General features: G+C 40.4%; 1 protein-coding gene across 1 annotated transcript; it reads left to right on the plus strand.

Annotated features, from left to right (window-relative positions):
* Nucleotides 1-462: 462 nt before the first annotated feature.
* Nucleotides 463-12,295, plus strand: LOC137255769 (sodium- and chloride-dependent GABA transporter 1-like). Its single transcript, XM_067793294.1, has 13 exons — nt 463-529; nt 936-1,067; nt 1,652-1,934; nt 2,309-2,441; nt 2,793-2,927; nt 3,605-3,708; nt 4,247-4,371; nt 4,766-4,878; nt 5,178-5,306; nt 9,225-9,324; nt 9,851-9,951; nt 10,263-10,433; nt 10,886-12,295. Exons 2-13 carry the CDS (start codon nt 1,001-1,003, stop codon nt 10,970-10,972), a joined length of 1,548 nt encoding a protein of 515 aa, XP_067649395.1. The 5' UTR covers nt 463-529; nt 936-1,000; the 3' UTR covers nt 10,973-12,295.
* Nucleotides 12,296-12,571: the final 276 nt, after the last annotated feature.

Raw genomic sequence — 12,571 nt, forward strand, 5'->3', positions numbered from 1 at the left:
TGCAGCTTGATTTGTACTTTTCTTGTGAAAGAGACAGGATGTTGCAAAGTATTAGGTGCTACAGATCTACAAGTAAGGAGGAGGTATTTCAATAGGCTATTAGACATCGGAATCATTTCAAAAAACTCAATACCGATCCAGCCACTTTATTACAAAGCAGGGGAAGCTAAATTCAAACACATATCGATGAATTTGACCAAATTTAATTACACTTTACAGCAAATTCTATTGAAGTACACATTTTTCCAGCAATAAATGTGACATTTTGGTGCGCATTACAAACTAACAGTATATGTATGCAAAATAGTTCATTGATTTGAAACAGGAATTAAATGCAACAAAACTGATAAGGTTCATGTGGACAAATTACACAAATGTATTTTCCACAAACATGTTACAGATAATATCAACAAAAGAATGCGTGATCAATGGCGTCATAAGCTGGACTATATCGTCACTGTGCTCGGATATGGCGTCGGATCGGGCACGTTCATAAAGTTTCCCTTCCTCTGCACAAGGAATGGAGGTGGTAGGTGCTTGCTGTGTAATGTTAGTATTGACATGCAGTATACGAACATGTGGGCACAGTTGTCCTTTTCTGACTTTTCTTTCTGTTTACGTGAAATTTCAACCTGCCACTATTTGTGTTTCTTTTAAACTGCATAGCCGAGGAAAATGTTCTTCCAAGAGATCTCGACAAAACCCCACACGGCATGGATTAATGGAGACCTTGTCGTTGAAATTAGCTACGGCTAATTAGCTATTAGGAACGGTTCTGTGGTAACTTTTCAGAATAGCTATGACGAATAGTCACAGTGTCGCTTCAAATCCATTGTAACATGACTGCGTTTACATTGTAAAGACAATAGGTACGTCGTTTTGGTGCTGTGTAATATGACTTCAAGTAACTTGTTGTGATCTTTCATCTTGAACAGGTGCGTTTCTGATACCCTTCCTGTTCTTCACTATAACTGTTACCATTCCGTGTGTTTACCTGGAGATGGTCATTGGTCAGTACTCGCAGAGTGGGCCTGTCAACGTTTGGAATCTGTGTCCGCCTTTCAAAGGTATTTTTATGTCCGCTCGTTCACTCAGTGATGTCACTACAATAAAACCCATTAAGCCGAGTTTAGGATAATATAGTTTGCTAAAATCTGGACACCATATTCAAATGTCTATAAATATTCCTTCATTAATGTAACCGTCAACCGATGAACTAATGTTTTGCTAAGATGATTGAGGAACCGAATAACATTCTGAAAACACAATAGCATCAAACAACAGAAATTTAGCTGTTTATTCCAACATGATGTCCATGAAGAATAGGGTTACAACTGATCTTCAGTAACGCATGCTTGTCGTAAGGGGCGACTAACAGTATCGGGTAGTCAGGTTCGGTGACTGGGTTGACACATTGTATCTCAGTTGCGTAGACTGATATTCATGCTGGTGATCCCTGGATTGTCTGGTTAAACTCATTCCCTCATTCAGTCACTCACATGATTCGAAAAAGAGTTTGAAAAAGAACACCGATCGTCCATAAATGTTGGAATTGCGCCAAGACACAAACGAATTATTGCTTCCTGCATGTCTTTTTCTGTTGATTGATGTCCTACGCGTGATTGTCAAGATAAAATCTTCCTTCCTGCAGGTATTGGTTTGGGTGGAGTCATATACTCGTGGCTGTACTCAACCTACTTCAGCGTCATCTTCTGCTGGTTCATGTTTTACCTCTACCATTCCTTCTCCGACAACTTTCCTTGGACCAGCTGTGACAATCACTGGAACACCATTGCGTGCACATCTTACAATTTAGGAAACACCACGTGGAATAACAGCACGAGTTACCCAACCCTTGGAGAAACCTTTGGGAATGTTTCTTCAGGTTCCAGTGAACTTGACGTTCACCTGTCATCTGCAGAAGAATTCTGGAGGTATAATGTCCATTATTTTATTTCAAGCACATATCTTCATATATAGGCCATGCAAAACCTGTGGTGGGTTTACCTTTGCGGGCCATGTTTAAGTGTATAAATTTACAACGAGTACATATTGCCTAAGTAGTGACGAGAGTAATGTTTTGCATCTGTTAATAGAAACTCTACCCTGAGTGTAACTCAAAGGAAGGTTTCATGTAGTAAAGCACCTGCTGCACCGCAAGCTATGTAAAGACAAATATTCTTTTTCATACTATGAATCATTCTCCCGAACCCACATCATCAGAAGGCGATGATAGTTTAGTTCTATTCACGCCAAGTGAAATGAAGTTGCCCAATCACTTGTGTTGTTTTATGGCGGATTTCATCAGGTTCCATGTGCTGCAAATGACCGATGGCCTGGAGAATCTGGGTAGGATCAGATGGCCTCTTGCAGGGTGTTTGGCTGTCACAATGGGACTTTTGTTTGTGTGGATTTCTCAAGAAATAAAAGTTACCGGGAAGGTACAAATACAAGAAATCTCATTTCATAGCGTCAGTCCCTAACGTAAGCTGTTATAAGCTAACTCAGATCAAAAGATAATATTTGTCCTGATAGTTACCTCACTTAATTTCTAAACTGTGTGGACAGGGATCCAGTAGTACCACGGACCTCTCGCCTTCATGTCTTCACGTTAAACACTTTAGTTAAATCTATGACCACCATGGTGTGGACAAATCTAAGAAAAAGCTGATCTCTCCACTTGTTAACTCCACTTAAGGTAATCACTTGCATATGTATATTACAATGTCACACATGAATAGTTGATTCCTACATGAACATACATTTAAATTCGGCTTGTTTGTTTCCTTAAGCTTGTGTATGTCACCGTTGCTATTCCCTACATCCTTACCACTATCTTCCTCATCCGTGGCTGCCTACTTCCTGGATCCGCCGATGGGATTTCTTACTACATCCATCCCAAATTTGAAAGGCTCAAAGACCCAAAAGTAAGTTGAAAGTCTCTGTCTTTACCCTTGTCATGAAATGTGATTTGTTGCCATATCAACCCCAATTCTGAAAGGCTGTTAGACCAAAGAGAATGCTGGGAGGCTCTACCTTCAAACTTTTGGTGAAATTTAATTCATTGCTACATGAACCCTACTTTTGAAAGTAGGTACTTTTCGACAGTAATTCGGCAGGCTTTATCCTTACCCTTTTCGTAAGCATCTTGTGTCATCACTGATTTTCATAGAATGTTCATTACTAATTTAGCTTCTACACGAGACGGACCATCCCCTGGTGTTTAGGTTACATATAGAAAGCAAACAAGCGAGCGATATTTTAGCAGCATTCCAACAATATCACTGCGGGGGACGCCAGAAATGGGCATCACTTGTATTTCCCGTGTGGAAAATCAAACCCCGATCTGCAGCGTGACGAGCACACGCTTCAATCACAAGGTTACCCCACTGCCCTAGAAAACAAATGAAGCTATATCACCTAATAAATACACTTATGTAAGGATAAAATCCAGACATAATGGTGAAACAAACAGATTTTTCTCTGGTAAGGTAAATATGCGTTCCTCTACAGAACTGACAATATTCTGTTACAGCTTTACAAATAGACCAATCCCTATACATAGCTTCTGAATGTATATCGGTATCCCATTTCTTGTTCAAAGGTATGGATCGAGGCACTTGGCTATAGCCTGTATTCTCTAGGTGTGTCCACAGGGTGCATTGTGACAATGGCTGGCCACAACGTCATGAACAACCGCTGTCTCAAGTATGTTGACATCTTAAGTACTCCTTTCAGTGATCCACCCATTTAATTGTCTCCCTGTTTTGCCTTAAGCTCTGAAGCTACAGAAATGTCAGAGGCATAAAGTAACTGATGTTTTTTCTTGACGACGGAACAGGTTTGTTTGATACTCTCTCAGCATTTAATCGGTGGTGATCCCGGTTGGTATTGGTCTTCAGCAATCAATGGTTGTCATAAGACATGAATAACTTCATCAGACATCTAGTGTGTAGATTGATGGCCGTGGTATTGTGTTGCCCACACACGATTATTTAAAGACCGTTGTAATACAGCGAGAGAACTAGTTTAGTGTGACGTTAAACAACAGAAAGCCAAAGCAATACAGACGGCTACGTTGTACTTTGCAAGAGCACGTGGTTCCTTTCCTCCTTCTGCCTATAAGAAGGACAAGATAGGATAGATATAACATATAAGATAGGCCTATAGCCTGTATCTAGGCTAGACTGTCTTGTAGAGTCGCGATTGTGTACAGACCGCCGTCATATTGTCCTTTCTCTTCCAGGGATGCAATAGTAACTTGCCTGCTTGATGCACTGACGTGTGTATTTGTTGGGTTCGCCAGTTTCTCCATCATTGGTCACGTCGCCCATCTACGTGGACTGTCAATGGAAGACTTCCACTCATCAGGTCCAAAAGAATAAGTTCAAGCGTACTTAGACAAGCAGACATGTTGTTACCCTTATAAAAGGCGGCGATGGGTCCACACTAAACTCATTGGTCCTCGAGTTAAAGCAATAGCACACTGTATGGAAAATATTTGTAAATAAACCTACTCGAGTAAAACCTTCTTCAAAATGAAAACTTCATCCTCCAAAAGGTACATTTGAAATGAAGATGTATATTTGAATTCCTACGAAAGGACTATGCACAGAGCTGAACAACATTTGGGGTTAATGTCTCTTGGCCGTTTCGCCAAAGGCAGACAACATATTTTGTTGTTGTTGTTGTTGTTGTTGTTGTTGTTGTTGTACACTGTAAGGATAATATCTTAAGATAATAGTCCAATGAATTTGTATTTCAGGACACAACCTTGCGTTCGTAGTGTACCCTGATTTCCTGACCTCGCTTCCCTTACCACAGCTTTGGTTGGTGTTGACGTTCGTTATGTTGATGTCACTCGCAATAGATACATTGGTAATGCATTCTTCCTAAAACAGGACGATTGGGTAGCATAGCATTTGAAGCATTTGGTCGTCACACTGATAACTGTGGCTGGATTTCCAAAAGGGTGCAGTGTGTGATGCCAATACCTGATGTTTTTGTGTGTGTGTGTTTGTTTGGGGTTTTTTGTGTGTTTTGTTTTGTTTGTTTGGTTGGTTTTTTGACGGGCAATTCGGTATAAAATGTAAAGTGGTTTGGGTCAATCAGTACAAAGCTTATGACTTGCCGTTCTGACTTTCACATTTAACTCCCTCACACAAAATGATTTGCAGGTGCCAGGAATTGAGGTAATAGTAGCAGCGCTGGGAGACCAGTTCCCACAACTGAGAAAACGACGTTGGTGTACAATCTGTGTTGTTCTTTCCACGGTACTACTGTTCGCCCTCTTATATATCTGTCAGGTACGTGTTGGTGTCGTCTGCTATGAATACTGCTCTGCGCATGTTACAATCTATCTATGAGGCTTATGGCTAATTCCCGGGTGGCCGCGAGTGAGCCTGTACACAGATGAAAGAGAGAGAAAAGGTGTACGTGAATTAATACAGTGTTGGTTATCATAGAGGCGATTAACAGTGGAAGCAGGGCGTGGTTTACATATTCTAATCATTGTGGTAGGCGATGTTGGACAAGTGCACTGTGCGCTCAGTTTCGTTTTCTTAATAAATGATGCGATGAGTGGATATTCAGTTGGGGCCCATTCAGCTGCATAGTGACATCGTCAGTGAAAGCCATAACTATCAATCTGAAGAATTAACTCTGTTGTTGAACCAAGTTATTCCATTGTTTACATGATCGAAAACTGGACTCGTTAGCGGGACAAAGTATATTTAGTGCACAGAAGTCGAACGTTTTGTACCATGGCTGTGAGAATCAACCCTCCGGATTTCAACCTCAGTAAGAATTACGAGCGTTACAAGCAGGAACTGCTGGCTTGGCGGGAAGTCACTGACTTAAAGAAAGAGAAACAAGGTATCATACTAGCTCTGTCCTGAGAACGAGACTGATATACGCGAGAAAGTGTTTGATTACGTCAATCTTGCTGATTTGAAGGAAGAAGATTCTGAAGGTTTCGATACTTTGTTGAAAGATGACTTGGCAGACAGTTTGGATAAATGTTGAGGATTTTGAGGACTGTGAACGTGAATCTGGACAGTCAATTAATGAATTCATTTCAAAATTTGATCAAAGATAGATAAGCAAAGAAGAAAAATGCTGGTTATTACAGGCATGGACTATACTAAAAAGGAAGATTTGTATGATCAAGCTAAGGTTTCACTGAAGAAATTCCTCGGACATCAGGCAGGTGGTGGTGCAAGCTCAGCAGCATTTGCGAATATCAAGGTGGAACCAGCCTTCCTGGTTCAAGAAGAAGAAACATATTTTAAACAGTCTGGCAGATTTCGTGGCAGATATTTCAGACCAAGAGGATTTGGTAATGGTAGACCAAGAGGAAGTACTTGGAGAGGTCGTGGACAGTCAGATCGAGCTATGAATCCTGTTGGTGCAAATGGTAGAACTTCAGCGTGTTTTGCATGTGGTTCATTCCGACATCTAATTGCACAGTGTCCTCACAGCTATGAAAACATGTCATCTAGAGTTAATAATACAGCGTATGAACCAGTACAGACAATAGAACAGGTGGTGCTGATCACTGGAAGTATCAAGGAAGGTTTGGCTCAATTTGGCAATGATGCTAGATCATGTGCAGTTTTGGACAGTGCATGTTCGAGTACAGTGTGTGGCATAACATGGCTTAATGGATACATAGAATCTCTGGATCATGTTGACAAAGAAAAAGTGACAGTGTGCACTGGTGGAAAAGTGTTCAAGTTTGGAGGTGGTGAGATGCTGAAGTCACTGGGACGTTATGAAATGCCTGCTGCGATGGAAAAAACATCAGTATCAGGATAGATGTTCTTGATTCTGATATACCATTACTATTATCAATACATGTTATGAAGGAGCCACGAATCAAGTTGGATCTTGGGAATGATACAGCAGAAATTCTTGGACAGAAAGTGAATCTGAACTATACATCATAGGGACACTACTGGATTCCAACTGACAAGAATGAGCAAATACCAATTGAAGAAGTCCATGCTGTGTTGCTTCAAAAACTCGATAAAGGCAAACGGTACAAGGCTCTTTTGGAGTTACACAGACAATATGCTCATGCTCCACAGAGAAAGCTTCTGGCCCCTCTTAAGGGTACAGGGGTTTGGAGAGAAGAGTTCAGGGACACTGTTGATGCAATTTATGGGTTGTGTAAATTTTGTAAGGTCTGCACAAGAACACCAGCCAGACCTACCAATGGCATCGCAATTCAATGAGACTTGTTGCTATGGGCTTAAAGAAGTGGAGAAATGGGTGGGTTTTGCATTTAGTGGATATGTGGTCTACATTAACTGTGTCTGCCTTCATTACTCGGAAAACACCAAGTGAAGTGATTGATAAGATTATGACACACTGGGTAGGAGCTGAATTGGGAGTGATGCAAAGTATCCTGACAGACAATGGAGGGGGGTTCAATGCTGAGGAAATAAGAGAGGTGGCTTGTATACTGAACATCCGAGTCCACACAACTGCTGCGGAAAGTCCATTTCAGAATGGACTATGCGAGAGAATCCTCTCAGTGACAGATGTGATGCTTGCTAGAATGGAAGAACAGTGTCCAGAAACACCTCTTGATATACTCCTGTGCTGGGCGAATATGCCTCGTAATGCTTTGCAAATGTGGCATGGCTTCAGTAGCTACCAGCTGATGTTTGGGAAGAATCCAAATTTGCCAAACATCATGAGTGAAACCGTCCTAGCACTAGATCGTGTGACAAGAAGTGAGTCATTTACTGAACATCCGAACGCTTTGCATGCAGCGAGGAAAGCATTTATCACCTCAGAGGCAAATAAAAGGATCCGAAGAGCTCTGCGTTGCAAAATTGGGGCCTCGGAGGAAATATACCATCATGGTGATTTGGTGTTTTACAAACGGTTAGGTCCAGGCAAGGTTGTGTTCCAAGATGGAACAGTTGTGTTTGTTCGACATGGCGGGGTGTTTGTTAGAGTGTCAACAAATAGACTGATAAAACCAGCACTGGAATTTAAGTGTGATGGAAACACTGAAGACAGAGAGAGCCAGCTGCAGCAGAATAGTGTAAGAGGTCATAGATTTGAAATTTACAGACTCGACATGCAGCTTTCAGAAATGATTGCAGGAGACATGTCGAATGAAAACTCTCAAAACGATGAGACTAAGGTACAGGCAACCGACAGCATGACGGATGAAACAACAAACATGGATGAAGCCAAGGGACTTAAAAGTGATTTGAAGAAAGATGACAAGATACAGTTCAAAGATATTTCAGAAGATGGCAACAGTTGTGAGTAGTGGAGGCAAATTGTCTGGGCGAAATAAGAATGTGTTCAACATTATGTGCAGGTGATGGAGAACGTGAAGGCGTACGTGAATCAATACAGTGTTGGTTGTCATAGAGGCAGATTAACAGTACGTTTCCCCATGAGTATATCCCAAATAAAATGGTGTTGTTTCTGAGTAATGTACAGAGCATATCCCCTTTACAATAGACATATTTACACACGCTGCCATTCATTTTGAGACAGTTTGACAGAGGGACCAAGTCAGAGTCACAAAGACCACAGTTCTGTAGCTCAGTACCACAAGAAACGGGCTGCGTGGATAATAAAGAGGTTTCAATATCCATAAAAATGGAGTTTGGTAGATGTGTAAGCCGCCGTAGAACAAAACTTGAATTCTCCCTAACCATTTGTTTTGAGAAACATGAACAAGAACATTTTATTGCACAAAAAAGAAACTCTTTAGGATAATGAACTGTTGTACTTAAATGAACACCATGGACGAAATTTCCAGAAGAGTTCCAATCTTCAATCGTTCTCATGTCACCTCGAATCTGGTTTACACAACTCTGAACAGTGTCATAGCTGATTTACTCTTGATGACAAATATAAAAAAAACAAAACACTTTTTTCATTTTACGCACACTGGAATCTGTCTCGTTGAATGACACACTGATGTAGATCTGGATAGAGGTAATCATAAATTCACGCTCCTGTTACTTTGTAGAGACGTGAAGCGGCGAGGGAACATAATGGTTAAAGCGTCCACCTGTCCCTTGTGTACAATGTGTTAAACCCAGTTTTGGTGCCCACCACCGTGATATACCTGGAATCTTGTTAATGGCGCTGCCTACAACCATACTCACTAACTTACCTGTAATAAGGTAACTCAATAAATGAATGCTTGAATGTGTGTTCTTAACAGTTGTACATTCCTGTTCGTCTAGGGCGGGATATACGTGTTGACGCTGGTGGACTGGTTTGCTTACTTCCCTGCTTTAGCGCTCTATGCCCTTCTGGAGTGCGTCGTCGTGGGCTGGTGTTATGGTAATGATGGCATCACAAAGGCTTCTGAAAATGGCCTATGTGTTTTTCTTTTCTTTATGAAGAGAGTGGAACCCAAAAGATCCTGTTTAGAGTCAATCTTCAGCACACCATGTTTGTAAAACATGTCAATGTATCCCTACAGTGTAGATCGTTGCGCATTGTCTCAGACACTGGTTCGTCTGGTCTCGAGTTGATTATTTACAGACTGCAGTCATATAGCAGAAGAACTGCATAGTAAGGAATTAAACAGCAAACAGACATAATACAATATGACTCGTCATATTTCGGAATGTCACAAGGTGGACTGTAGGGTTATTTACATACCCACGTCATATATGGTGTGTGCGACATTAAACATAAACAACATAAATAAGACCGTTTTGTTTCATTTCGGATATCATGTGGTTCTTCCGTCTTAGACTATCTTAAACTAGATAATTTACGGACAACTGCTATATATCTGGGATAAATAAACAAAGCAACACACATACAACAAATGTACTAAACAGTGTATTGACTATTTCAGGCACAAAGACGCTGGAGGAAGATGTCAGTATGATATGGGGAGAGAAGATACCTGGCTTCATGCATGCATGCATTCGCATCGTGTGCCCTGTGCTTATTCTGGTGAGATACAGTCTTAGGTTGTACTATTTCGGGGTACATTTCTATCATATCATAATCAGACATTGTTGCTGGATTACTTCAAAGGATTTGTATTAGCAGCTGAGGAAGTGCCATGTTTTGTAAATATTTATCATGGAAGCTTATTCAATTATTGGTCAGATTATCTATTGCAAACTGTCATAAGTAAATGAATCTCGGTATTAGCCGTTTGACGTGTTTTCGATTAAACAGTATTTATCACCTTATATATCTTATAAAAAATATCAGTCGGTCATTTTAACGGACTGACGACGTCTTTAATACATTGCCAGGTGATAATTGCCTATTCCGGGTATTCATACCGACCCCCCAAGTATGGAGACTACATCTTCCCAGCCTGGGCCAATGTAGTCGGGTGGATGATATCACTTGTAGCAGTCCTGCCTTTCCCTGTAGTCTTCATCTGGACAGTTGTCACCACACGTGGGAATTCTTTGAAAGAGGTATTTGTAAAGACTAACAAACAAACGACAGAAATTATGCATTTTGGCTGTGAATAATGTTCGAGGGTCAATATACATTCACCGTAGACAGACTAATTCATAATTCCACGTTTCCAGAAGATTCGTTCGATTACTCGTTGAAATTATAGGAGTGTGAATTAAGATAAAGTGTTTGAAATGTCAAAGCTTCCAAGAAATATCATGGAAGACAGCTATGGTTGAAATGGCCTGGAGTAATCAAATAGAGTCAACTTGAACAATAGATGACAAAACAATGGATGTAAACATTCTACTCTTATCAGTAACAAAGAATATTTCATGCCTTCATCAGCGACTTTCAAAAAACTGGGGAATAATTTACGCTACTCTAGTGAATAGAATCCATCCATCATTAGCATTTTCCGAAATCATACTATCAACTGTCATTTGAATTGAATTTGCTTGTGTTTTAGAAACTTCAGAAGGCACTGAAACCTACTGAACCGTGGAAGAATGCTCTTCGCGAGGACAGCATTCAGGAAATGCAGCCGATGGCATGAACGTACTGTGCAGTTTTCAGTGAGCCATTCATGTATGCTTCACCTTAGGTTTAGCCTTGCATGAACTGGAGCTACCCTCGACGGAACGTTCAGTTATTCCTTGGTGTTTACACTCCTTATGTATACAATGTAAACTTCTGAGATCTATTGGACACCAGTTTTGGGGAGAGCTGTAGCTCCAGGTATCAAACATATAATGGTCTTCACGTCAATCCATTTGGGGTAGACGAATGGTTCAAGCACTTGCGTCACAGGTTCGATTCCCCACATTAGTGCAATATATGAAGCCCACTTCTAGTATCCTCAGCCCCGGTTGGCCAATTTTGTCCGAACCTTATTCACTCACTCATTTGATCAATGAGACAAGGCAAACGTGAACCACACATAGGAACATGATTCTACATGGTTCATCTATCGCGTACAGTTAAATTTAAAAGGTTTGCTTGAGTAGCTCGTACAACCTCATGCATATTTAGTATCATAAAGTAAATCGCCCGTAAAGATAATGCAGCTACTCAATCGCTTGTAAATATGGCTAATCAGGAAACGTACGTATAAGATAACACTTCACTGGTATATCACATTCAAAAAAATACTTAATTAGTATCAAGCGTTGTAAATTCAACCATACATCAACGTAAATCTTCAAGAAGGATTACGCAATTGCGTAACCGGTTGAAATCGAATATGAATGATAAGGACATTTGCGGATGAGATCAATATGGTGCATCTATTAATATTAATATGGTACATCTATTAATCCTAATATGGAACATCTATTAATCATATGCTACTTGAGACTGAGCTGCTGCGACTCAGTGTCTTTGCATCAGTGTCATGTTGGTACGAGCAGTACAAAGTCCGGAGGCAAGACCATTTTGGAAGAATTTTTTTAAATGACGAATATACTTTGTTATCGTTACTAATGGCTTTGACAAGCATAGCAATTATTGTCAGTGAATATTTGAGAGACAAATACATTTAAACAATGAAAACAACGATACAAAATGTGCATCACTATCTTTCCTATGCATGTGTTTGTAACCCAGGCCACCGATGGGACATGTTCACATAATTCATTAACACACAACCATGACATTGTGGGAATAACAGGAAAGACTCGCCTTTAATTACTCTGGTGAAGGCGAAAACAGTTCTATTGATATTGCTGTGATATATTTAACATTAAGTAATACTCATCCATACTTGTGTGATCATTCAGGGGGAAAGCATTTCGATTAAATTAGCCCAATAGAAAGACTGCTTTGATTTCAAGCAGAATTGCAAAGGAGAATAAAGGAAATGAATATTTCATGATCATCACGTTTCTTAGTAGTGAGTGATTTTCTTTTACGCCTGTTATAACAACAATCCAGCAATGTGCACTGCAGATACACCACAGATGGGCTTGTCCCATTTTACCAATATTGGGAATCGAACATGATCTACAGTGTAACGGACGAATACTCTACCTCATTCACCTCCTGTTCTTAATAATGCGAAGGGTTTGTCACTGTTACGAGTACATATGAAAGGACTTGTCACTTTTTGTTTGTAGTGAAGGGAATTCTGAGTAATCATGTCAGTTGTAGGAAACTT

Source organism: Haliotis asinina, chromosome 11 (genome assembly GCF_037392515.1).
Source record: "Haliotis asinina isolate JCU_RB_2024 chromosome 11, JCU_Hal_asi_v2, whole genome shotgun sequence".
Classification (NCBI taxonomy): Eukaryota; Metazoa; Mollusca; class Gastropoda; order Lepetellida; family Haliotidae; genus Haliotis; species Haliotis asinina.